The sequence below is a fragment of the Polypterus senegalus genome, chromosome 18 (genome assembly GCF_016835505.1).
Source record: "Polypterus senegalus isolate Bchr_013 chromosome 18, ASM1683550v1, whole genome shotgun sequence".
Taxonomy (NCBI): Eukaryota; Metazoa; Chordata; class Cladistia; order Polypteriformes; family Polypteridae; genus Polypterus; species Polypterus senegalus.
Genome location: NC_053171.1, coordinates 85,949,246 through 85,977,007, shown reverse-complemented (window position 1 = coordinate 85,977,007; position 27,762 = coordinate 85,949,246). Strand labels below are relative to the sequence as shown.

At 36.9% G+C, this 27,762-nt stretch overlaps 1 protein-coding gene across 1 annotated transcript in view; it reads left to right on the top strand.

The window, feature by feature from the left end:
* The window catches only part of ralgapa1 (Ral GTPase activating protein catalytic subunit alpha 1), a 239,692-nt gene that overhangs the window by 65,234 nt on the left and 146,696 nt on the right, over positions 1-27,762 (top strand). The window contains 6 exon segments of the mRNA XM_039741861.1: positions 837-977; positions 15,475-16,793; positions 16,796-16,940; positions 19,331-19,455; positions 24,701-24,917; positions 25,048-25,224. Coding sequence (XP_039597795.1) covers positions 837-977; positions 15,475-16,793; positions 16,796-16,940; positions 19,331-19,455; positions 24,701-24,917; positions 25,048-25,224 — 2,124 coding nt within the window.

Genomic DNA, 27,762 nt, shown 5'->3' with positions numbered 1-27,762 from the left:
TGCCTGTTTTTTTTAAAGTTTATATGTTCATCTTTTACCTTGTAAAAGAGCAATTAGATGTGTGTGATCACATTCTTCCAGCTTTACACTGTAATATACAAGAAATACAACTAATTTAATTATCTTACAACTGAGTCTAAATACTTGTTAAATGCTAAATTTATGTGTGCAATCAGTAAATTTTAAAGTTGGCACAGCTTTTTCTTTGAGCTGTCTGTAACATTCTCCTTCGTGCCTTGAGAGTAATACAGAATAATAAATTCAGTGTAAGAAACTCTTAAAGGTAAGTGAAGACTAGCATCTTAAATGCCCTGTTTCCATTAGAAATGTATGAAGCTCATTTATTAAAAATACAATACATAGATGGGACTAATATTAAAACCAACATGATGGAAGATGTTCTTGGACCTGGTATAGTATAAAAACAGTCTTGGTTTTTTAAATAAGAAAGATAACTACCATCTAGTTAACTATATTCTAAATACAAAGTTTGACGTTCTTGACAGTTAATATGAACAAAACTTTATTCTCATTTTAGTGTATGGGGATTTGGAACTGCACTTTGGAAAGTCTGATAAAATCTGTAAAATTTACTGGGATGTTAGACACTCTTTTAAAAAATATGCCCAAACTGATCTTGTAAGACAAGTGTTTACGTATAATGCTTAAGATGATTTTTAGAAACTTACAATATTTTTTTGCAAGCTGGTAATTTAAACTGTGCATCTTTTTATGCTTTGCTTTGGTTTCCTATTTAGTTCTTCCAGTACTTGCAGCTTTTCATTGCTATCACTGTTCTGTTCCTTTCTTTTTCTATCTTTTTCTTTTATGCAAAGCCTTGAGAAGCCGATCCACTGGAGATAGTGTCCTGTCTTCAGCCTTTATACGCAGCGCTAAAAGTGCTCCTGTCTTGATCCATCCAATCCACCCTCTCCTGCCTGATACTGTCCTCACTCCCTTAGCCGATGAGCTGTCAGGTAGTGCCACATCTGCTTATTTCTGCACTTCCCCTTGTTGGCATGCTGCTTTCTGCTTCAGTGTAGAACATTAGCATCATTGTTTTCCATGTTAGGGCTTCTGCAGTCAGACAGTATGTGATTAAGGCATTGGAAAACATTCTCTGTGTAAATAAGTAATAATCATGTAGTAGATTGAGCTGGTTTAGTCTAGCATATGATAAATCATGAACAAGCATATTTCTTCATAATTTGTATTTCTTAGTCATTTGTTCATTGCCATCTCTAGCAAATAGACGCATGTTTACCCCTCCTGCAATTGTTGAAGAGAAATAACTGTCATGGTGTGCAGATCTTTGAAGTAACTCATTACAAGTGTACTGAGATGATATATCATTTATTTAACAAATGATAGAAATATACAGCATACAGTTTTAATTTACCTTGATTTGTTTGCTTAGAAAACAAGGAGAGTAAAACAAGGGTAAAATTATAAATTTAATAGCATGAGGTTAGTTCTTGTTTTAAAAATGCAGTAGACTTTTATTATAGAACTCTAATGTTACCTTAGGTGTTCTTAATCTCAGACTTTCATGCGTTGTTAAAACACTTGTTATCTTCTTTCACATTCTTTGTGAAGTATTTAAGATAATACTCAGCAAGAAGATTTTATTTAAATGATTTTTTTATTAAAAGCATGTATAGACTATACTGCCTATCTGCTATGTAATGTAAGTAACTAAACTCCTTCACTGGAGACAATTTCAAAAAACTTATAACTAAACACTTGTACTAGATTAGCATGACTTAATTAACATGTGGGGAAACACAGGTTAAAGCTGCTTCAGATTTATTGTGGATGTATTTTAAGTATATGTTTGTGAAAATGTGCTTTTCAAATGTGAAATGCCAAATGATTTAAGATCTGTTCAATTAAATTAATGTCATACCAGTGCAGTAAAACACATTTGTTGGTGCTTCTGCTGGTGCAAATACAGTCCAAGATATTGGTGATGTACATTATAATAACGCTGCATTAAACACAACTTACAAAACAAAGCAGTGAAAAGAACAATAGTAACAAATTAGAAAATGTGTGGGTGGTGTAACATTCATGCGGGTTCAACAGCGTAGTTAACTGACTTGAAAGTTGGAGTCTTTTACGTTTTTTTAGTCAGTTTTATTTTTCTAACAATGAGGCATATTCAGAAATAACATAGAATGCAGTTAATACTCTCATCTTAATAGCACTTTAAAAGCACACCCCAAATCAGCTTTCTGTGGCTCAGTATCTTTTATAGAAAACGGATTCCAATTAGACTGATGTAAAAATGGCATTGACTGATGTCCTATTCTTAGTTTTCGGTTGTGGAGGGTCTTTGACTAACTGTAGTTCCTATTTCATGAACAGAACATGTTTGAAACATATAAAATTTGTACCAACATACAATTTATGGCTGCTGTGAACTATGACGTAGAGCAGATTTTGCTGATAAATTATGGTGTTCACGAAATAACAAATCATTTTAATGTGCAGATAATGCTCTTTTGAAGTTTATATAGTGTAACTTAAATACAGTACTGTAAACAGGGAGAAGCATTAACTCTGTTTGCAGAGTGACACTGCATAATTCCTTTGCACTTCTATATTTAAACTAGCAACTGGGAGCCCAATCGAATTGGGCTACGAATTCTAAGTTTGTGAAATCCATACTTTCTCTGCAAATAATTATTTTTTTAAGTCCTTGAAATGATTTGCTTAAAGTAGACTTTTTCGGCCGATGTAATGATGAGCTTCCTGTTTAAACGGGGCTGCAAGATGTGAACTCAGCTCTTCGGTGCACCTCATTTGATTTTTTTCTGGCAAACAAATTTTTAAAACAAACCATATTTTAAGCCTCTAAACAGAGTCAGAGTAATGATTATGTTGACTTGTTCATTTTAGATCTGAGATCAGCTAAAATTTATACAATGACCATTGTTAATACTTAGCTGTCATTACTAAGTTTGCCTATAGATGTCAGAAGGACGGATGCCAAAACTGAACTGCCTAAAGATAGATTTCGACGTACCAAGTAAATGGCGATACGTTCTAAATTACTTACAGTTCCGGAGCGGTCGAAGGGTTTAAGTCAGTTGACGATGTTAGTCCTGGAAAGTACACCTCACCAAACCAACGTTCCAAAAAACAACCGAACTTACTGTTATCTGCTCGAACCAACACTGACTTACTATACTCGGCCGTCCAGCAGCGTCACTGAAGCATTCGAGCATTCTTAGCCAATCATGCAATTCTGCGTCCGCGTTGCCACGTTATGTTCTAACTACAGAGACAGAGTCCCATTGCATTGTTCTAACTTGTATTGAGTCAGGGTATTGACGCGAACACCATACATACGGGATATTGACTTGAACAACATACATATGGGTAGTATCAAATTATATATACGGATAAACAGTTAACATACCTTAAGAAGCAGAGGAAATGAGTTGCTATACAGAAGCAGTTGCCAGTTAAGTAAAATTTATTTGGTATAGAAAATATATAAGTTGAAGTGATCTCTCTCAGGGTAGATTTGCAACAGGAAACCAATCCCTGCTTGAAGCCACATAGAATATTTCCCTGTTTTAGGATAGAAGAGTTTACAAATTCACCAATGATTTTCAAGGGGAGATTTTGAATTTTAAAAAAGTTCTACAGGGCACTGTATTTGAGATAACTCAATGAAAACTAAACTTTCCTGACAAATTTCCTTGAACAGTAAGTGTTCCAAATTTCAACTGTATTATCCATTGGGAGCCAATTAGTTCCATGTCTACAGACAGGAATAGCAATCATGGTAGGGGCATTTCAAATTTTATGCATATGCACCTAATAAACATCAGTTAATATGCAACACTGTGAAGTTAAAAAATATAAAAATCATACAGTGGCTTCAGAAAGTATTTATACCTTTCTGATTTGTTTTCACTTTGTTAGTATGACTTATTAAGTGTAGATTGATGTGCAAAAATTACAAATTTATCCATCTATACTAATAAAAGGCAAAGCCCTCACTGACTCACTAATTCTCCAACTTCCCGTGTAGGTAGAAGGATGAAATTTGGCAAGCTCATTCCTTACAGCTTACTTACAAAAGTTAAGCAGGTTTCATTTTGAAATTCTACGCATAACGGTCATAACTGAATCCTACTTCTGTATATATATACGACCATAGCCTGCAGCTCGGTCGCCGAGTGAGACGGATTTGCGTCCCCCATCACCATGCCTCCCACATAATTGAGTGCCTGCCCATATAAGGCCGTCCATCAGCAGCAATCCAATAGACACGCTGCCGCTAAATATTCGCTGGTAAAGGACTGTGCTTATGCAAACGAAGATGAGATGGTCTGGGATAGACTAGTGTTTGGCACAAACTCAGCGAAAGTAGGAGAGAAACTTAAGTGCCGGGTCTTAGCTAACATTAAATAAAGCCATGGACATCGCAAGATCGCATGAGATAGCACAAGCACAGCTGAGAACCTTTGATGCATGTACTCCGAGCGGCTCACGTGAACTGATTGTGACCGCAGTACGCAGACAACAAGCAAGAGCTCCAAAGAGCGCTGATCAAAAAACGCATTACACAATTGAGAAGGCAGCAAAAGAATATGAAGCGAGTAACGCATACAAGCATATTCATAAGTGCAGCTACTGCAGAAACGAAGCACATGGTGGAAAAAGTCAATGTCCAGCTAAAGGAAGACAGTGTAAAAAATGTGGTAAATTGAACCACTTCGCTAAAGTTTGCAGGACTGGGAAAGGTAAACCCGTGCATGCAGTGTGTGATGTTTCAGATAAAGAGGAAGACGAGCTGTTTATTGATGCAGTAAGAAAGGAACATCCCTCTGAAGCTGAACAAGCCTTTGTAGACATATCAATAGGAAAGCAAGGTGTAAAGCTTAAGTTTAAATTAAGTTCATAGACACGCTGCCACTGGCGTTTGTCATGCCTAAGACGAATACGATATTCGTGAGATACAAGTTTAATGAGAAGACGCAGGGTATAAACGAGACTTTTGATCACTTTGTAACGGAGTTAAAATTGCTGGTGAAGGACTGTGTTTATGCAAATGAAGATGAGATGGTCAGGGATAGAATAGTGTTTGGCACAAACTCTGCAAAAGTGCGAGAAAAGCTTTTAAGTGCTGGGTCTGAGCTAACATTAAATAAAGCCGTGGACATTGCAAGATCGCATGAGATAACACAAGCACAGCTGAGAACCTTCAATACATGCACTCCGAGCGGCTCATGTGAACTGACTGAAGGCAGTATGCAGACAACAAGCAAGAGCTCCAAAGAGCGTTGAACAAAAAACGCATTACACAATTGAGAAGGCAGCAAAACAATATGAAGCGAGTGACGCATACAAGCATATTCATAAGTGCAGCTACTGGGGAAACAAAGCACATGGTGGAAAAAGTCAATGTCCAGCTAAAGGAAGACCGTGTAAACAATGTGGTAAATTGAACCACTTTGCTTAAGTTTGCAGGACTGGGAAAGGTAAACCCATGCATGCAGTGTGTGATGTCTCAGATAAAGAGGAAGACGAGCTGTTTATTGATGCAGTAAGAAAGGAACAACTATCTGAATCTGAACAAGCCTTTGTAGACATATCAATAGGAAAGAAAGGTGTAAAGCTTATGTTTAAATTAAGTTCATAGACCCGCTGCCGCTAAATATTCGCAGAGCAAATCCACAACTTAATACCGGGAATGCCTGTTCAACATCTTAGATTCACGAGTACCGATTTGGGTAGTGAACACTTCGATGAATGAAACATGTTATCTTTACAACGGTTGACAACGAAGATGAGAAACCTGATTGAATGAAATAATGATAATCAAATCCTTGATGACAGCAACACTCATAACAGTCACAAAACAATTACATTGACAATCATGTTACGTTATTTTTAAAATGTTTCCTTTTCTTTTTTCATAACTTCTTTAACACACTACTTCTCCCCTGCGAAGCGCGGGTATTTTGCTAGTTTTACATAAACTCTACAACACAAAGTATGCTGAAAGTGAAGGGTTCTGAATACTTGCTGAATCTACTGTTTATAAACATGAATCATTTATCAGAAAGAAATATTATCAATATTACAGTTAAATGTAGCTGAGCTGCAGATTGTTAATGCAAACTGGTCAGAATGGTAGATTCATGGTCTTGGTTGCATGTCAAGTAAGTTGACTGTATGAATAAAAGCTTGGTTACAGTAAAGTACTTTACCAATTTAATTGCCCCCTTAGGGTACAGTTACTATAACAAACTAACAGAGCTACTCAGTATACTTTTTTCACTGTGTATTTGTTGACATAGGTGGTGATCTGGGTAGACAGATTGTCCTTTCTCAACCTTCTGTAAAACTAAGTGCTATTGAGCCTTCTTAACAAATTAGGGTGGTAGAAAAACTATGAGATTTCAATGGTAACGTGTATTACTAAGAACGTAAAGCTACTGTCTTTTATTTTTTTTCTCCTCATCAAATTATTGTGAAGTTGCTTAATTCTGTCCAGTTATCCTTTAAATACACATCTAATTATATTGTGTGGCTGCCACTGAGGAGTTAACCTCCCAACCTGCAGACTGTTTTGTCATTGTCACTGTTAGTTGATAATGTCACTACTGTCAGAATTCTGGATGGCAAAGTGTGAGTCATGGAACACATTTTTATGTAAAATAGGTAAAACGCAAATGAACTTAGTACCAAGCCCTCGGTCTTCTGTTAAAAATGAGATGGTCAGATATCTTTTTCCCAAGAGTAATGGCCATAGAGGTCTGGATCCAGTTAAAAAGGGTGGTGATCAAAGTGGGCCTTTTTACTCTTTTCATTTGGAATAGCTAGCTCACTTGTCTTGTGATATAACAGCTCAATTGTCTACCACCTTTCTTTCACAGATGTATAATTGAGAAAGTTTCTAAGCTTCTGATATGTTGGGATATCTGAAAGCTTCACCTAAATGTGCCTAAATTGTCCTTCCCCTCCAGTTGCCTACCTGGAACCAGCAGAGTAGTTTTAACACAAATGGAATTGTCCACTACAGTATTGTTGGAAAACTGAAATTCAGAAAACCGCTTGTGCCATTCCCTGTAGTTATCTTAACAGTGAATGTGATCATGCTTGTCATTTCATTATCTCACTGGGCAAAAAAAAAATATTGTCTTGGAGTTTAACAGATGTACTGATAGTTGGCATCCCTCCACAACAGTGGTTCAGCCAAACAGCTATACTACCATAAGGAACACATTCCTACTGTTACTGTAACTGAGAAATGCCTGATCATGGTCTCTCCTATCATCTAACTGAGCTCTAATAATGCTGTGGATTTTAGCAGTCCAGCTGGTTTTTCTAGTAGATTATTGTACTGCAGATGATCCCACACAACCTTTTGAAAAGTTGTCTTCCCTATGACTTTTATAAGTGTCTGCAGACTCTTTTCTCAATGTGCCCTGAAAAGCGCTGTTGTGGAAATACTGTATTAGGAGAACTTTGGTGTTATCGCCTCTGACACCACTAATAAACAGTTATCCCTTACGTCTAAGAAAGTATAGCACTCCTTATGTGTTTTGGCTTCTTTTTTTGTCTTCAGGTTTTTGCTCAACTCTTGCCATACAAATGGTCCCTTTTGTGTTTGAGCTATTTCTTGTAAGCTTATTGACAGTTCAGATCATACGGTTTGAGCTACAGCTACAAATACCTTGCCCGACACTACACAAATATATGACTATGAATCTGGAAAACATTACCACAGCTATTCTTGTATACCATCTTAACTGTGAAGTGTAGCCATCAGATGCACTAGGTTTGTCACAGTAATATCTTTGAATTCTTGAAGATAATCGCATTGAAGTTCTACTACATCTTTGAATCACATCTATTCCATGAATGGGGTTATTTCTTTGCTGACCAAATGACTTTCAGATAGTTCTTTTCTGATAAGCAATTGCCACAAGTGCAAGCCCAGCATATGACATCAGAAGGGCTTTGAAATGACAGATGATAAATTTGGTTGTGCCAGGATGAGTTATGATAACAAGACCTTTCTTTAGGTTGTCCACAGCATCCTTGCACTCAGTAGCCTGTTCCCAAATATTATTTATTGCTTTTCGTCAGGTTGTTAAAATTGGTTATAACATCAGCAAAATATATTGTGGTGCCAGTTGGCTAACTAGAGAACATTTAAAAACTTTTCACTCACCTGGGTACAAACTCTACAATTAACTTTATTTTATTTAGGTCCACTTCCTTTACCTGGTACAACATGCTTCAAGAAGATAATCTGAGTCTACTTTTTTATATTCAGGGCCATTTAAGTATGCTTGAGCTTGTGGAATTTTGTGCCTGAATATTTCTGATGTCATTCATATTCTAGTACAATACCATTGTGACATCTATAAATATGAAGTGGATCTCTACTTTATTTCTACTTTTAATCAGTATTTGAGAGATTTTTCCAGGTTTCTGTAATACAAAAGACACAAGTTTGAAATGAAGTAAAAGTTTGGATATTATTACCACAGTCTTTAATGTATCGGCTTCTCTAACTTTTACTTACATATACCCAATCTGTAGGTTTTAAGCTTTGTAAAATTAGCACTATTTATGGACTCCAGTATTTTGTGCACAAATAGCATGAAAAATGTATGGTGCATGTCCTGCCATTTAATTTGAATTTATAGATAGATAGATAGATACTTTATTAATCCCAAGGGGAAATTCACATAATCCAGCAGCAGTATACTGATACAAAGAAACAATATTAAATTAAATAGTAATAAAAATGAAAAAAATTAAAATAAAATTAATGTTAGCATTTACTCCCCCGGGTGGAATTGAATGTTAAGAAATATATCTTGTCATTGCTGTAGCTTTTTGTGAATGGTCGGTGATGACTTTTTCTTTTCCAGCAGAAAGCAACAGAAACCTTTTGGGGGTAATCTTTTGGTGACCGTGCTTTACCTTGCGGTTAATTGTAGTTCACATACATTGGCCGAGTAGGACCAAACAGCCCTGGGAAGAAATGTTAGGTGACAAAGTTGAAAAAAGAAAGAGCCACATAGGGAGTACATAAGTAACTGTTTATAATCACATTGTCACAGTGTTACAAACTGAGTCATTTCTTTGTTAGGTGTTGTACTCTGCAAATGTTCTGTACTGTTTATCAATTTTGCAGTATGCTTTGTGGTTTTGGAGATGTACTTAATATTGTTATGATAAACTGTATCTCAAAAAACTAATTAAATTAAGTATATCATGTGAAGACTTCAGTCTTGCAAGCTGCATATAAATTTCACATTGAAGAGTAGTAAAGTTTACTTTTTTCCTTGAAATGCAAACACTCTATAAAGAAATAAAGAAGACCAGTTAACCAATCTCTTTCACAGTGGGCGATTTAAGCATTCTATTTAAAAGACAGGCTGCAACGAAAATCTGCAGGAAACCAGAACAGAAATTACCCTAGCGTAGGATATTTATTGGATCATTTGAGGCAGCTTCACTATGTGACTAATCAAAACTTCTCCTAAAAATGATAATATTGTACTTTGGTAGTATAATGAAAAATAATACTGACTAAAACAGGAGAAAATCATAATTTGAATTTATAGTTTGCTGAGTTTATATCCTCTAAAATGTTTAATACTAGGGGGCTTTGCCTCCTACACGCTTTGCTCGCCATCCTCTGGGCCAGCACTATATGCTAGCCATTTTGCGTTTCTGCCGCTCGCAGATAGGGATGCGGATGCACAATTTAAACAGATTATTTTCATGGGAATTGTCACATAGTGTATGCATGATAGAACTAACTATTTTACATTACAGCGAGTGATTAACCATATTAAAAAATAATAAAGCATAATAAAATGAAAGTAAATTATGTTTCATATTGCGTTCGTTGTGATATATGATTTTGTTCAGTTTGGCTTTGATATTAATATTATCACGTGGACAAAATTGTTGGTACCCTTCAGTCAATGAAAGAAAAACTCAAAATGGTCACAGAAATAACTTTAATCTGACAAAAGTAATAATAAATAAAAATTCTATGAAATTTAACCAATGAAAGTCTGACATTGATTTTCAACCATGCTTCAACAGAATTATTTAAAAAAAATAAACTCATGAAACAGGCCTGGACAAAAATGATGGTACCCCTAGAAAAGACTGAATTTGTGAATTTCCCCTTGGGATTAATAATCTATCTATCTATCTATCTATCTATCTATCTATCTATCTATCTATCTATCTATCTATCTATCTATCTATCTATCTATCTATCTATCTATCTAATATGCAAATACTTTTTCAGCTTGCACTTTTACTGTAAAATTTCCATCAATCTGTTATCCAACCCGCTATATCCTAACTACAGGGTCACGGGGGGTCTGCTGGAGCCAATCCTAGCCAACACAGGGCGCAAGACAGGAAACAAACCCCGGGCAGTGTGCCAGCCCACCACAGGGCGCGCACACACACACACACACACACACACACGCACGCGCGCACAATTTAGAATCGCCAATGCACCTAACCTGCATATCTTTGGACTGTGGGAGGAAACCCATGCAGACACGGGGAGAACATGCAAACTCCAGGGAGGACCACTGTAAAATTTCAGTAAAACCATTTTTTGAATAAAAGTTTAGTCAGTATCACATTCAATTTTGATTCTGTGTTTGGACTTTTATCACGACAACGCAACATATACAGTGGTGTGAAAAACTATTTGCCCCCTTCCTGATTTCTTATTCTTTTGCATGTTTGTCATACAAAATGTTTCTGATCATCAAACACATTTAACCATTAGTCAAATACACACGTGGACAAAATTGTTGCTACCCTTCAGTCAATGAAAGAAAAACTCAAAATGGTCACAGAAATAACTTTAATCTGACAAAAGTAATAATAAATAAAAATTCTATGAAATTTAACCAATGAAAGTCAGACATTGATTTTCAACCATGCTTCAACAGAATTATTTAAAAAAAAAAAAAACTCATGAAACAGGCCTGGACAAAAATGATGGTACCCCTAGAAAAGAGTGAAAATAATGTGACCAAAAGGACATGTTAATCCAAGGTGTGTATAACACAAGTAAACACAAAATGCAGTTTTTATTATTTAGGGAGAAAAAAAATCCAAACCTACATAGCCCTGTGTGAAAAAGTTACCTAACTGTGGTGTATCACACCTGAGTTCAATTTCTGTAGCCACCCCCAGGCCTGATTACTGCCACACCTGTTTCAATCAAGAAATCACTTAAATAGGAGCTGCCTGACACAGAGAAGTAGACCAAAAGCACCTCAAAAGCTAGACATCATGCCAAGATCCAAAGAAATTCAGGAACAAATGAGAACAGAAGTATTTGAGATCTATCAGTCTGGTAAAGGTTATAAAGCCATTTCTAAAGCTTTGGGACTCCAGCGAACCACAGTGAGAGCCATTATCCACAAATGGAATAAACATGGAACAGTGGTGAACCTTCCCAGGAGTGGTCGGCCGACCAAAATTACCCCAAGAGCGCAGAGACGACTCATCCGAGAGGTCACAAAGACCCCAGGACAGCGTCTAAAGAACTGCAGGCCTCACTTGCCTCAATTAAGGTCAGTGTTCACGACTCCACCATAAGAAAGAGACTGGGCAAAAACGGCCTGCATGGCAGATTTCCATGACACAAACCACTGTTAAGCAAAAAGAACATTAGGGCTCGTCTCAATTTTGCTAAGAAACATCTCAATGATTGCCAAGACTTTTGGGAAAATACCTTGTGGACTGATGAGACAAAAGTTGAACTTTTTGGAAGGCAAATGTCCGTTACATCTGGCGTAAAAGGAACACAGCATTTCAGAAAAAGAACATCATACCAACAGTAAAATATGGTGGTGGTAGTGTGATGGTCTGGGGTTGTTTTGCTGCTTCAGGACCTGGAAGGCTTGCTGTGATAGATGGAACCATGAATTCTACTGTCTACCAAAAAATCCTGAAGGAGAATGTCCGGCCATCTGTTCGTCAACTCAAGCTGAAGTGATCTTGGGTGCTGCAACAGGACAATGACCCAAAACACACCAGCAAATCCACCTCTGAATGGCTGAAGAGAAACAAAATGAAGACTTTGGAGTGGCCTAGTCAAAGTCCTGACCTGAATCCAATTGAGATGCTATGGCATGACCTTAAAAAGGCGGTTCATGCTAGAAAACCCTCAAATAAAGCTGATTTACAACAATTCTGCAAAGATGAGTGGGCCAAAATTCCTCCAGAGCGCTGTAAAAGACTCATTGCAAGTTATCGCAAACGCTTGATTGCAGTTATTGCTGCCAAGGGTGGCCCAACCAGTTATTAGGTTCAGGGAGCAATTACTTTTTCACACAGGGCCATGTAGGTTTGGATTTTTTTTTCTCCCTAAATAATAAAAACCATCATTTAAAAACTGCATTTTGTGTTTACTTGTGTTATATTTGACTAATGGTTAAATGTGTTTGATGATCAGAAACATTTTGTGTGACAAACATGCAAAAGAATAAGAAATCAGGAAGAGGGCAAATAGTTTTTCACACCACTGTAACTGCCCGTGAGTGAATTTTGTTTCTTTCTCTCTAATAAATAAACTGACTTTTTCGAATGTTTGTCTCTGATTTGTTAATTTTCTTTGCAAAGGCTATTGTAACAGGAAACTGTCAACGTTTTAATACAAATGGCATATCAAGATCTCCTTTGGTATCTAATGTTATCCGTGGAAGATGTACTGCATTACCTTTCTTGGATACATCCTCCTTTCAACAGTAATTCGTGCAGTGAAAGACCGGATGATGTTAATTGTTGTAGACATTCTACGGGATAATGTAAGTTGATGTTTTCAACTTCCGCACGATCACCATCAACTGTTTCAGCATAGTCTGTTGATACGCATTTAACCAATTTGCTATGTAACCGAGCGACAGTTTTCGCATTAATTCATTTGACTTCATCGTTTCTCCGTGCTGGGATTGCATGTGTACTCATTTCTTCAGTTGTAACCCTTCAGGATGAAATTCTTCAATAAGATTTGGACATAGGGATTTTAAAGTGAGGAAAACGTAAAAATTTGTAAGAACTGAGAGAGCAGGTACTGTGTCTGTCAAGAGCATTCACACAAATGAGAGGTGAGAGGACCGTGTACTTGGTTGAATATGGTTGAGTGGAGGGTGTGACTTGAAAAAATCTCAGGACTAAAATCTCTTCTTGTGAGACATGAAAAAATCTCTTGGAAATAGTCTCGTCTCAGAATTTTGTTTTGTAATAGACAGATGTATTTTAAAAAAGCACTTGTCTCTTAAGTGCATTAATCATGTTTTTGTGGCAATGACCCTGTTGTAAATTACTGTATGAAAATTGCTAGTTTGCAAAAATAATTATAAATGCATTGTGTGAAAAAGCTATTTGTTCCATGTGTAGAAACATTTAGTTTTATGTAACAAATCAATAGCAACTTCACCATGCTGGGGTAACTTTACACTGATAGCATCTGGCAGTGTGTAGTTAGCACTGGAAATGTACAAGTGGTGCCCAAAAACGCATAAATAGTTGATTTAATGATTAGTGCAAAGCTTAATATAATTTATGGCTTTTTCTCCAATTAAGCTGTTATTATCTGCAATGAAAGGGACATTATAAATAAAAAATGAGCAGGCTCAATATTGTGCCTAATAATGCAGTACAGACCATAGTGCCTCTAAATATGATTAGCATTACTGCTAGATTTTCCTGTAGAACGTTTTCAAGTCAAGTTCAATTTTATTGTCATTCGTACACAGTACAGTAAAATTCTTTCTTGTGTGTCCCCAATAGACCAGTGCCAGTAGTGCAGTACTTACAACTGGAGATGAATATGACAGAGAAAGTGAATTTAACATCATACGTTACATACAACATTAAGTGACATACTCAAAAAAACAATCATGCAGTTGTCAGTGTGAGTGGCTATTAAGTAGTGGTAATAATTCTGCACCATATGTTAGAATGGAGGAGAAAGAAAAGCAGCTTTAGAGGTGATTTCACAACCCTTTTTTGTACTTTGCAATCCTGAGCTTAGCTGGTGCTATGATATAATACAGCCCGTGAGGATAAGACAGTACAGTGCATTTCTAGAAGCTGGTTAGTTTGTATTGACAGAAGTGACCAGGCCGCTCTCAGTTGTATGAGTTAGCACATTGTTTAACTAATAATTAATCAGTTTCATGTTGATGATGATAGTGACTCAAAGTGATTCAAATCTGCGGACACACTCTATAGCATCTCTCCACTGATGCAGATTCAAATCTGCCTCCTCCTCTTTTAGGTCTGTGACCAGTTCCTTGATTTTAAAGACATTAAGATAAAGATTGTTTTTCTGGAAACACTGTCCGAATGAAAGTCTCTTCTCTATAAGTGGCCCCATTATTGCCAGTAATCAGGTCTTGAAATATTGGTGATATATTTAATCATGAAGCTAGCATTGTGTCTGACCAAACAGTCAAAAGTGAACAATAAGTGGAGTAAGTGCTCTACAGAGAATCCTGCAGTATGCCTGGGTTGACCATCATTATGGAGCAATTTATGGTGCTAGTGTACTAATTAGGAAGTTTAACTTCAGTTACAGACAGTGACAGGTCCCAAACCTGTCTGCTTGGTGATCACATTAAATCACATTATTTTTATCTGTTGTTGATCAGAAATATGTTAGTCAAACCAGTGCCTTATTTCAGCTATGTAGTCATTTATAATTAACTTGTATTTGGTTCTTTGAAGAGTCAAAAATGCACATCTGGTTTAAATATGAAAAATTAAACTAGAGTTCAGAGGTCTTCAGTTTAAAAGGAAAACTTTCAACTGTCTTCAGTTAATTATATTTTAAATATAACATAAATGCAAAGTTAAAGATAACATAATATAAATACAAAATTGTAAAGCTATACAAAGGAAAAAAGAGAGCATATGTTCCGAGTTGTAGCTACTGTATTTGCCAGCTATAGTTGGCTAGAGTGTAAAATGTCTGACATTCCTCCAAGAGAAGTCTACATACTCGGCTGTCGGCTCCTATAAACATGTCAGAATACAATCTTATACACCTCTTTCTTATTTATGCCTGACTCTATAATGATTTAAGGTCTTTAACAATCAGATGCCATTTAGCATTAAGTTACAGAGCTTTAAACTAGTTGTTGCATACTAAAAAGTGATCTTTAAGGGGAAAATTTTTAATGATTACGATTAAAAAGGGAAAAAAAATTGGGATGTAAAACCTGCTTTTCTAATGATGGGATTTTCTTTCCGTGTTGCCTTAGGAGAGGAACCTATTGTCAATGTGGTAGCACGAATATTAAACAGCCTCTTATAGGAACGTTTATTTCCTTTTTGAAATGGTTTTGTGAAGTTACAAAGTTGCATGCAGCTTGTAAATGTTTTTGTGTACTGTTTTGCTAGTTTCTTATGAGTTTATGTTCTTTTGTCTTTGATCAGATATTGAGGATCCTCAGGTAATACCCCGTGCTCCACGAATGAGGCACTTTTCTCAGAGTGAAGAGATGCCTCCTTCTGAGGTGTTTGCAACAATTGGAGAGGAACAGCCATTGCCTCGGAGTAGCAGTACCTCTGACATCATGGAACCATTCATTGCAGAACGGGTTAAAGGTGCTCTTCCTGTACTTGACGGGACATCCCATGGCATTTCCAGCTCACAAAGATCTTGTGAGTTCCCCCAGTGGTTTATGTCTACGGAGAGTAACCCGAACAGTAGAGAGTCCTCTTTGGAAGTTGGGGATAGCATCTATGACCACCTTTGTCAACTTATAGGGCCGTCAGAGCAAATTCAACCAGATTCTCAGCTAAGTTACTCGGAAGATTTTATAGGGGAAGAAGACTTGCTGTCATCTCTGAGAGAATATTTAAAGGAGAAAGGAGATGGGATTGATAGGGTTGAGCTTAAACTGAAAGAAATGCCTCTTAGTTTGGATGAGGCATCAAATAATCTTGATCAGATAATAATGCCAAAATTGGATAAAATGAGTAATGAAGAAATTGTACATGGCATGCCTCCTTACCCAGTGGACAAAGATGCAGGCCTAATATTTCCTAATTTTTGTCAATATATCAATTCATCAGATAAGGATGACCAATTAACATGGTCTAATGAACAACATAAGGAGCTGCTTATCCACGGAGCAGCCGGAGAAGCAGTAGAAGGTGGTCTAAATGATGGAAATAAAAATAAAATATTATGTAGACAAGTAGCTACTGAAGAAGTTTTTGTAGCAGAGTTAGAAAAGGGTAGATCAGAAGTTGGAAAATATCAGTCAGAGAAAATACAAGCAATGCATGCGCAAAAACAAGAGCACAGTTCATTTATAGCTTTTGAGTCACCTAAACCACTAAGCACAAATGCTCTTTCTAAGCACACATCTTCCACCGCAGTTCCCAAACCTAGATTAATTCGTGTTGTGGGCAAGAAAAGACATGCTGGTGTCCATGTAAGTTTTAGACCTTCAACTGAATCTGTTCAATTTCATAATCCTCTAGAACCCAAAGAAGCACCATGGAAAGCACGACTAAAGAGGCTAGGTGGCTTTAGTGGTACAAGTAGTGGATATAGTATGCCAGTACATGAAACCACCAGATCCAGTCTGTCTAAGCCTGTTAGTCCTGTACCACCACTTTGTGAAAGAGAGAAAGATGTAGCTGGGGGAATCGTGTTAGGGAGTCAGTTAGAAGAAGATGATTCAATAAATAGCCTTGTGAGGTCCACAAAAGTGCACGAACCTGGGCTGCAGCAACACAGCTCCCTGGGGGTGTCTATAAATCTGTCGTACATGCTCTCTCCAAGCCAAAGGCAAATGTTTCCCCACAGCGGCAGAACAAAGTGCCAGCAGAGGCGCCACTGAGGGATCTGTACAGTCATGTATTGGGCTATTTTGGAAGGAGAGCACCAGGTGAGCACTAAACAGTGCACTAAGCACAAATCGAAGACAAAGTGCCTGTTTTTTGTTATGTTTTTGTTTTTCTTTTGTGCTGAATGCAAATGAAAAAGCTTACTTATTTTATCTTTTCATTTGTAGTGCAATCAAAGCCAAGCCCTCCCCAAAAAAAAAACCCTAGGAAGATCCCTTAGCTCTTTGGGATTTAATCTCTGCTTTTCTTCTCTTTTGGATGCTGCATGTGCCCTTTTGATCAGCTCACATTTCCCTCCCAGCCTGCCTCCACCCTAGCATCCTGGAAAAAAAAACCAAATAAAAATCTCTTTTAACAACTAAAACAATGGTTATGAGCTGGACCGTGTAGTCTCTTAATACTTCAGGTGTTTTATTCTGTAGACTGAATATACCCTCACATTGAGGGGGAAGCAATTTTTTTTTTTTACATTTTTCTTATAAGAAGAAATAACCGTTACAAGTTTAAATTTACTAATTAAAGTTATCTTTCCTAATTATGTTTGCAAAGGGTAGCATCTGTCTAGAGATTACAAATTACTATTTTTCAGCTTTCCTTTCCACATATTTCCATTGTGTTCAGTGAAGGCATAAAAATGACATTTAATAGTTTAGAAATAATGATATTTTAAATTGTTTTTGTAAGTTTTTCATATTAAAATTGTTCTTTTAAGTTGATTGGCCGTTAAAATAGTACATTTAATCTGTGCATGTTTTTTGTTAATTGCACAACATTAGATCTTACTTGGTGATTACTTTTAAGTCCCAAAATATGTGCAAAGCCAATTACATTTTGTTTTACATAAAAGTATAGGCATTCACACAGATGTAATATTTTCATATAGTCTGGATGTTCTAAATGTTAACTTCAGTATTTTCTATAAAACTTACAAATTATAATAAATAAAACCGGTTTTATTTCAGAGTGCTATTCAGTATAGCCTGTTTTCTAGTTATAAATAGCTCACATTATTAAAAAGTAGGTTTTATTATAATAGCTGCAGTTGTTTTTGTATCCACCAGAGGGCAGTATTTGTCTCTGTTAAATTTGTCTTGCACATTTATCAATATTTTTGTACAGTTTGTTTATTTTGAGCCTCTTGAATGTGAACAATTCAAGTTTAGTGTTCCAGTCCTATGAATTATGAAGGAAGTGTTACTTCTTTTATCACAGATAATTAAAAACGTATAATTTGCTTGAATCAGTCAATATTTACATATTGTATAGTTATTTAAAATGAATAAAAATAGCCCAACCCCAAACGATTGATGTAGTGTAAGGCACTTTTTTTGAATGCAGTGATGTGGTTAATGTTGGAACTCCGAATACTGCCACATTTAAAGTAGATGTAGGAATTAAGCCTCCCAGTTTGTTGTTTTGAGTACATTTCGTAGCTGCGAGGCTATACATCATGCATTTCCTGAACTGATCACCACCATGCAGCTTGTTTAAAAAGACAGACAGTTTCATTTATGCAAATAAACAACATCTAAGTTCAGCGTAGATATAACACCAAAAATCTATGCTTATTATAGAAAAAGAAAAAAGGGTGGAAATAGCTTTGGGTGTCAAAATATGTTGGTCTTTTTTTTCTGGGTGGAGTAAATCATTTCTCACAGCTGTTTAAAATGTCAACTTAAACCTATGGATAACAAACATACTGAAAAATGAATTCTAACAAAATATTTTGTTCACAAAATATGCTGCTATGGCACGGTTACACCTTTACTAATGCTTAATAACTAAAGCAAAATGAATTGGTGAATTTCCTGTGGCTGCATGCTTTTGTGAGTATCTCCTGCATTGCTTACTAGCAACAAATGATTGTGGCCTTTATCTCAAACACAGGTGTTGCTGCTAAAATGTTTGATGTAATGATTACTAAATATAAATGTTGTTTTCCTGACATTTGTGTCTCTTTACACTGACATTCACTAGACGTCTGCAAAATTAGTACTTCGTAATGGCTGTCAAGAATGCTTTTCCATTTAGGAATGAGCAAAAGTAAAACTTTTAAAAGCTGCTATGTACAATATAGTGTTCAAGATTTAATACAAAATACCTACTTTTATAAGTTTCAGCTTTTAGTCATAGTAAGCCAACAAATTATTTTATAATTATTACTTCATCCCTTTGTTATATGTCCTAAGCCACTTTATAATTAATGCATCAACAAAGAACCACATAATTACAGTAGTTTTAGAGCAAAAAACCTTGATAATATAAACATTTTCAGAAAGCTCTTTTTTTTTTAATAAAGCAAGGAATATCTGACTTAAATATCAGGAAAACATTAGCTATTATGTTATACATCATTAAAAGTGATGTTTACAGTTTCATCTGCAGTAATCTCAAAATTTTAGACTAATAATATTTCTTTATTTAACTGTAGCCAGTAAAGAGGATTTGAATCAAAAGAGTCGTCCAGTTTCCACTGATGTTGGCAACAGCAATCCCAACATTAGTGACCTGATGGATGAGTTTATAGCAGAGCGATTACGCAGCAAGAACACAAATGTAAGTGATTCCTGACTTGAATGTGACATTCAGTACAGCACATGTTGATAACATTTTTGTCACATAAGTGAAATTCTGTGGCCAATAAATGCACACTGGAAATGCATTTCATCAGAAAGTTGAGTTTTTATATGGTAGGGGATGTTACAACTCTTACAGAGAACTGTATTTTTTTTTTTGGCCCTGCGATGGACTTTTTCGTATCCTGGGTTGTTCCTATGATACTCCTGATATCTCTGGGATTGTATCTGCTGTCACCTTGAATTGCATTAAGTGAGTGTGAATATGTTATATTTGGCAGTGCCAGTAATTAACAAAATAGTTTGGCAATGGTTCGACTTTATATACTTTACCCTTCTCTATAGGAGGAGTTTCCAGCCTTTAGACTTGTATAAGTGTAATAAAATATATATGAATAGCTATTTTGTCCATCAGAAGTGTGTACGAGGTGATGTGGCTTGAGGTGAGTCAGTCCAAACTCTGGATATAAAAATGATTTGCCTTGTAATGTACTTTGCAAGTGGTATTGAGAAATGCAACTGCCCCTTGCTTGCAGGTATTAGTAAATCATCGGCACTTGATAATCAGTATTTTGGCCTATATTTTCTTCCACAGGTAGATGAATTGAATTTTAGTGGAGGTATTTGGATTTAATAGAAACGAGCTAAAATGACAGAATGACAATGGGAGTATTTTTTTGTATCTCAACAAATGATCGTATTAACTATAATCATATTAAAGCGGTATGAAAAAAGCAACTTTACTTACTCAAGTATGAAGCCTTGGGTTAACAACGACTGCCACCAGTACTGTTAGTCAACAGGGTAATGGCGGAAATTGGGCTACTGTTGGTCAAAGAAGGAGAAGAAGAGGGGGGAGATGTGTCCAGAGGCAGCAGGAGAGGAGGAAAATAAAGAGAGTGGAACTGAGGGTAGGAACTTTGAATGTTGGCAGTATGACCGGTAAGGGGAGAGAGTTAGCAGATATGATGGAGAGAAGGAAGGTTGATATATTGTGCGTTCAAGAGACTAAATGGAAGTGGAGTAAGTCCAGGTGGACTGGAGGTGGATTCAAATTGTTCTATAATGGTGTGGATGGGAGGAGAAATGGGGTAGGAGTTATTCTGGAGGAACAGTATGTCAAGAGTGTTTTGGAGGTGAAAAGAGTGTCAGAGTAATGATTATGAAGCTGGAAATTGGAGGTGTGATGATGAATGTTTTTCGTGCATATGCCTTGCAAGTTGGGTGTGCGATGGATAAGAGAGAAGATTTTTGAAGTGAGTTGGATGAAGTGATGAACAGTGTACCCAAGGGACAGAAAGTGGCGATTGGAGCGGATTTCAGTGAGCATGTTGGTGAAGGGAACAGTGGAGATGAGGAGGTGATGTATAGGTATGGTGTCAAGGAGAGGAATGAAGAAGGTCAGAGGATAGTGGATTTGGCCAAAAGGATGGGCATGACTGTGGTGAATACATATTTTAAGAAGAGGAAGGAACATAGGGTTATGTACAAGAGTAGAGGAAGATGCACACAGGTAGATTACATCCTATGCAGTCAAATCTGAAGGAGATTGAAGACTGCAAAGTGGTGGCAGGAGAAAGTGTAGTTAAGCAGCATAGGATGGTGGTCTGTAGGATGACGTTGGAGATCAAAAAGAGGAAGAGAGTGAGGGCAGAGCCAAGGATCAAGTGGTGGAATTTGAAAAAGGAAGACTGCAAGGTTGAGTTTAGGGAGGAGGTGAGACAGGCACTGGATGGCAGTGAAGAGTTATCAGACAGCTGGGTAACGAAAGCAGATGTAGTAAGGCTGACAGCAAGAAGGGTGCTTGGCACGACATCTGGAAAGAGGAAAAGGAAACCTGGTGGTGGAATGGGGAAGTACAGGAGAGTATACAGAGGAAGAGGATGGCAAAGAAGAAGTGGGATAGTCGGAGAGATGCAGATAGTAGACAAGAGTACAAGGAGATAAGGTGCAAGGTGAAGAGAGAGTTGGTGAAGGCTAAAGAAAAGGCACCGATTGGCTAGACAGAGGGACCGAGCTGGGAAAGATGTGCAGCAGGTTAGGAATAATAAAGGATAAAGATGGAAACATACTCACAAGTGAGGAGAGTGTGTTGAGCAGATGGAAAGAGTACTTTGAGAGGCCGATGAATGAAGAGAACGAGAGAGAGAAGAGGTTGGATGATGTGGAGATAGTGAATCAGGAAGTGCAACGGATTAGCAAAGAGGAAGTAAGGACAGCGATGAAGAGGATGAAGAATGGAAAAGCCATTGGTCCAGATGACATACCTGTGGAAGCATGGAGGTGTTTAGGAGAGGTGGCAGTGGAGTTTTTAACCAGATTGTTTAATGGAATTTTGGAAAGTGAGAGGATACCTGAGGAGTGGAGAAGAAGTGTACTTGTGCCGATATTTAAGAATAAGGGAGATGTGCAGGACTGTAGTAACTGCAGGGGAATAAAATTGATGAGCCACAGCATGAAATTATGGGAAAGAGTAGTGGAAGCTAGGTTAAGAAGTGAGGTGATGATTAGTGAGCAGCAGTATGGTTTCATGCCAAGAAAGAGCACCACAGATACAATGTCTGCTCTGAGATGTTGATGAAGAAGTTTATAGAAGACCAGAAGGAATTGCATTGCATCTTTGTGGACCTAGACTAAGCATATGACAGGGTGCCTCGAGAGGAGATGTGGTATTGTATGAGGAAGTCTGGCGTGGCAGAGAAGTACTTAAGAGTTGTACAGGATATGTATGAGGGAAGTGTGACATTTGTGAGGTCTGCGGTAGGAGCGACGGATGCATTCAACGTGGAGGTGGGATTACATCTAAACCCTTATTTGCAATGGTGATGTACAGGCTGACAGACGAGATTAGACAGGAGTCCCCGTGGACTATGATGTTTGCTGATGACATTGTGATCTGTAGCGATAGTAGGGAAGGGAGCTGGTTGAGGAGACTATGGAGAGGTGGAGAAATGCTCTAGAGTAGAGAGGAATGAAGGCCAGTAGGAACAAGACAGACTACATGTGTGTAAAAGAGAGGGAGGTCAATGGAATGGGGAGGATGCAGGGAGTAGAGTTGGCGAAGGTGGATGAGTTCAAATGCTTGGGATCAACAGTACAGAGTAATGGGGATTGTGGAAGAGAGGTGAAGAAGAGAGTGCTGGCAGGGTGAGGGTGGAATAGATGGAAAAGAGTTTCAGGAGTAATTTGTGACAGACAGGTATCAGCAAGAGTGAAAGGGAAGGTCTACAGGACGGTAGTGAGACCAGCTATGTTAAATGGGTTGGAGAAGGTGGCTCTGACCAGAAAGCAGGAGTCAAAGCTGGAGGAGCAGAGTTAAAGATGCTAAGATTTGCACTGGGGGTGACCAGGATGGACAGGATTAGAAATGAGGATATTAGAGGGTCGGCTCAAGTTGGACGGTTGGGAGACAAAGTCAGAGAGGTGAGATTGTGTTGGTTTGGACATGTGCAGAGCAATGTTCCCTCTAAGGAGTAGCATATAGTGAGCAAAAAACATTGTTTATGAGCGACATTTTGTTTAAGCCAAAAATTTCTGAGCACCAATTTTCGCAATAAGTACAAGCGACGCCGTCGGAATGAGCAATCGTGCGGGAAGTATGAGCGATGCTCTGAATTCGTGTGAGCGATCGCTCACGCACTCAGCTTAGAGGGAACATTGGTGCAGAGGAGAGATGCTGGGTATGTTGGAAGAAGGATGCTAAGGTTAGAGCTGCCAGGGAAGAGGAAAAGAGGTAGGCCTAAGCGAAGGTTTAAGGATGTGGTGAGAGAGGACATGCAGTTGATGGGTGTAACAGAACAAAATGCAGAGGACAGAAAGGTATGGAAGGAGATGATCCGCTGTGGCAACCCCTAACGGGAACAGCCGAAAGAAGAAGAAGACGACTTGCTGAACTATGAGCTGAGAAAACCCAACAATCAGTTAAGCACCGGAATTAGCATTCATACAACTATCAGGATGCTGTCGTTAAGACGTTAAGCCTTACGGTGTTGTGGAAAGTAAATGTATGATTTTTAGTTTTTAATTAAAGAAAATTTTAAGTAGTACAAAAAAAATCTTAATATACATTAGAATAGTCTTCAAATTGTAGTGATTATTGTGGAGCAAAAATATTTAAAAGTATACTTTATGCAGTACAGGCTAAGTTAGTGCCAAAAAATTTAAAGTAGTATCAAATAGAATAGATTTTCTCAACAGAAAGGAAGCAAGAAAAAATGACTGACGAGAAAGCAGCTCTATAGCTCCTGTAAGTCAATAAATGCTTTTTGATCACTGTTGGGTATACAGTATGAACATAACAAATCACTAGTTTAAAACAAAAAAAGAATTTACAGAAATACCAGGAGCAACTCAGAGAAAAATGTTGGCACTCAAGGAGCAGGTAGAAACTGTTTGGTATATTTATATATTGACCCCCATGACCTTGTGTTAGCATATAGCGGGTTGGGTGTTGGATGGATGGGGTATAAGAGCTAGTTATTGTCTTTTCAGCTGCACGTGCATGTTTAAAAGGCTAATGGGATATACAGCACCCTTAGTAGAGTACACTTATAAGGAGATTCTAGTTAACATGTATCAATAGAATGCCTTCTTCAGTTCAGGAATGAATGGGGTGGAACGCTAATCTTTCTTATTCTGCCAACAAGAACATATAGCCAAACAAATGTTTTACACAAAAGTTAGATATTTCTTCATGTAATAGATGATTGATACCTAAAATTAAAAACTGGCTATGCAGTGAAAGTGAAAGCAACACTTTGCAGACAATGTTTTGGAAACATCAAGTGGACAGCAAACTAGAACTATGTATTTAGTTAAATGGCCAGCTTTCATTAAGTTATTCTTCTGTATTAGGGAGGAAGCACGTCTTGATGCAGGAGGTTGTAAGATACTCCTAATAATTTACGTAAGGGTAGATGTGGGGCTGACACTTGAAAACGTTTAGAAACAGGCTGAATGAGTTATTGAGGAACTTTGCAATTAAGGAATATGCTGGCAAACCCAAAAGAGTAAAAACCTTAATTTACTGTAATATGTTTCTATGTGTGTTTAGAAGTAATATTTATAAGACACATACAATTCATGCATTTTATCATGATTGTTTTTATTGGTTAATAATAACATCAGTTATAATTTATTTTTGATTTTACTGTATGTTATTTTAATTGGTCAATAAAAAGAAAATTAAAAACTGTTCATATAAACTTTCCTATATATTTTAACAGGTTGTTGCAAGGAGAGGAAGCAGCCCAGGGAGTCTAGAGATTCCAAAAGATCTTCCAGATCTGTTGAATCGACAGAATTCCATGCGACCTATTGATGACCCTGGTGTGCCTTCAGAATGGACATCTCCAGCCAGCGCAGGCAGTAGTGATCTTGTCAGCTCTGACAGTCATTCAGATTCTTTTAATGCATTTCAGTATGATAGCTGCAAATTTGAAAGTGAGACCATATTTCATTAGAAAATAGATTTTTTTTACAAACAATTGAAGATTTTTAATTTTTGTTGTGGATCACTTTTGTGCAAGTGAACTTCTTATGTGTCTCTCCATATTCCTTTTCATTTTTATAGATTTCAGCTTTGGTGTTGAAGCAGCCGCAGTTGCAAATGTGGAAATGGAAGGATCCCAAAACCGGCAACCAACAGCTGATGAACAAGAACTAGCCAGCCTTACTACGTTACACATCGACTCTGAGACTAGCAGTCTCAGTCAACATCCACTTTCGGCTGACACTGTAACAATTACTGGTAAGTACAACTAATATAGCCATCAGTATAATTTTGTTTGCCACAGTGATATAAATGATTCCAAACAAATTTAAGATTATTTCTTGAGAAGTAGTGTGGATCTGAATCAGTATGGTGCAGTAGTATTTGATTCATCATATGTAGTAATGGAAGCCTTTTACTAAATTGTAGTACATTAGGCTCTGTTTTGGCATCTTCTTATCTTTTATTAATACTAGGAGGTTTTGCCCCCGCTCGCTTCACTCACCAACCTCCGGGTATGGGTAACCAAATGTACAATTTATAGCTATTGCTGTTATTTTCATGGGAACTGTTACATATTCATAATAGAACTATTTTACATTACAGCGATTAATTAACCATAGTTAAAAATAGTAAAACATAATAAATTGAAAGAAATTTATGTTTCATGTTGCGTTAGAGGTATTCATTGAGTTAAATGTTTTCATTCTGTTTGGCTTTGAAATTAACTTGCAAATACTATTTAAACTTATACTTTTACAGTAATACTTAAGTAATAACAATATTTGGAATTAACTTTTCGTCAATATTGCATTAAATTGTGATTCTGTGTTTGGACTTACATTGTGACTGCCTGTGAGTAAATATCTTTTCTTTCTCTCTACTAAATAATCAGATTTTTTACATTACAGCGAATAATTAACCATAGTAAAAAATAGTAAAACGTAATAAATTGAAAGAAAATTGTTTCATGTTGTGTTAGAGGTATTCGTTAAGTTATAAGTTTTTGTTCTGTTTGGCTTTGAAATTAACATGCAAATACTTTTTAAACTTAACGCTTTTTCTGTAACACTTCAGTAAAAACATATGCCAAACTACAAATCTTTTAATTCTCCCGGTTACGTCTCTTCATTGGGAAGAAACACGAATTAGATGATCTACAAGTTTCTGGCTTAAACTTTATAGCCAAACAATATCTACATACTTCTGTTATATCACTTATGTCCATATATTCGATCTCTTTTCGCTATTCCTTTATTTCACTGAGTAATAATCTTCATTTGTTAGCACTAATATGATCTTTACTATCAGTCTTTAATGTCTTTCGAATTTTACTTCTTTCTTAATATTTAACCTGTCTCTGCATGTGCATCGCACCAACATTTTTGAACCTCTTTACAATGTTCCACTTTGTCTTCTACTCTTTGTCTTTTATTTACGTCCCTGCTTGGACCTGCTAGGTTTTCAATTCCACTTGGTCCGGGCTGATTATTACTTTCCTTATTTTCCAAACTTGCACTTAAATTATTATTGTTCTTTTTTGAATTCTTTTCTCTCCAATGCTTTTGGGCCTCTTTTTGATGCACTGCCTTTTGTTTTTCGCTTAGTCGTTGACGCGTCATCTAGAACATACAGAATTATTGTCCAGAAATGGACTATTATGAATGAAATGAATAGATTGTATGTTTAAACACTGAACAGTGTCATTTCCAGGCAGAGGAGTGGCTTCAGTGACAGACTTTTGTCACTGTCCTGCTCATCTGACAGACTGAGGAGATCGTTCCTCCCCCACACTATGCGACTCTTCAATTCCACCCGGGGGAGTAAATGCTAACATTACTCAAAGTTATTGTCTGCTTTTTTATTTATTTATTTTGTTCATTTTTATTACTATTTAATTTTTTTTTTTTGTATCAGTATACTGCTGCTGGATTATGTGAATTTCCCCTTGGGATTAATAAAGTATCTATCTTATCTATCTTATCTATCCTATCCAATCCAATCGTCCAGAAAAGCTTCTTTAAAGGATGAAATGGAGAACTTTTCATAAACGACTTAAAATGTTGAATTTGTAAAAAATTGTTATATGGAACAGAAACATGTAAATACTAAAACATCAACCTAAATACAGTAGGAACGGTATTTCTAGTTTTTATTGCTCTACTGATGCAAATTTAGTAAACATTCATTGTGTAATATGTGTTGAAACAGTTACCAATGCACAGCCTGATGTTGCAGTTGGGACAGCAGAAGCATGTTTGTTTGTGCAGTTTTCTTTTAATATTTTTCATGTTGGTTAGAGTGTCAGTGCCTTATCTGTGCCGATGGACACCACTCATTCTTTATTGTAGGCTACCACAGTGCAAGGCTTAGTGAATTCCATATTTCCCCAGCATAAACACTGATAGTTACTGCATTTTGACCAGTGCTTAGGGGGCTAGCATCTTTCTTATCCTTCCACATGATCACACTTATTTGCTTATTGCACCCCATTGCAGATTTATGTGATTATCATCACCACACACTTCACAATGGATTGGTCGTACAGTGCTGTATGTGTCAACATCAGATGACTGATACACATTATCATTACTATCACTTGATTCAACTTCTAATTCAGTTTTAGTTTGTTCTAAAACAAACTTTACAGCTGTTCATTTACACACCATAGTGTGTTTTGGCTGAAGACTTAGAAATATTCATAATTTTATTTGCGGCATGATGTTATTTATGCACTAGATGGTAGCAGAATACTGTCCTGAGAATTATTTTGGTTTAACACTTTACGTCACATCA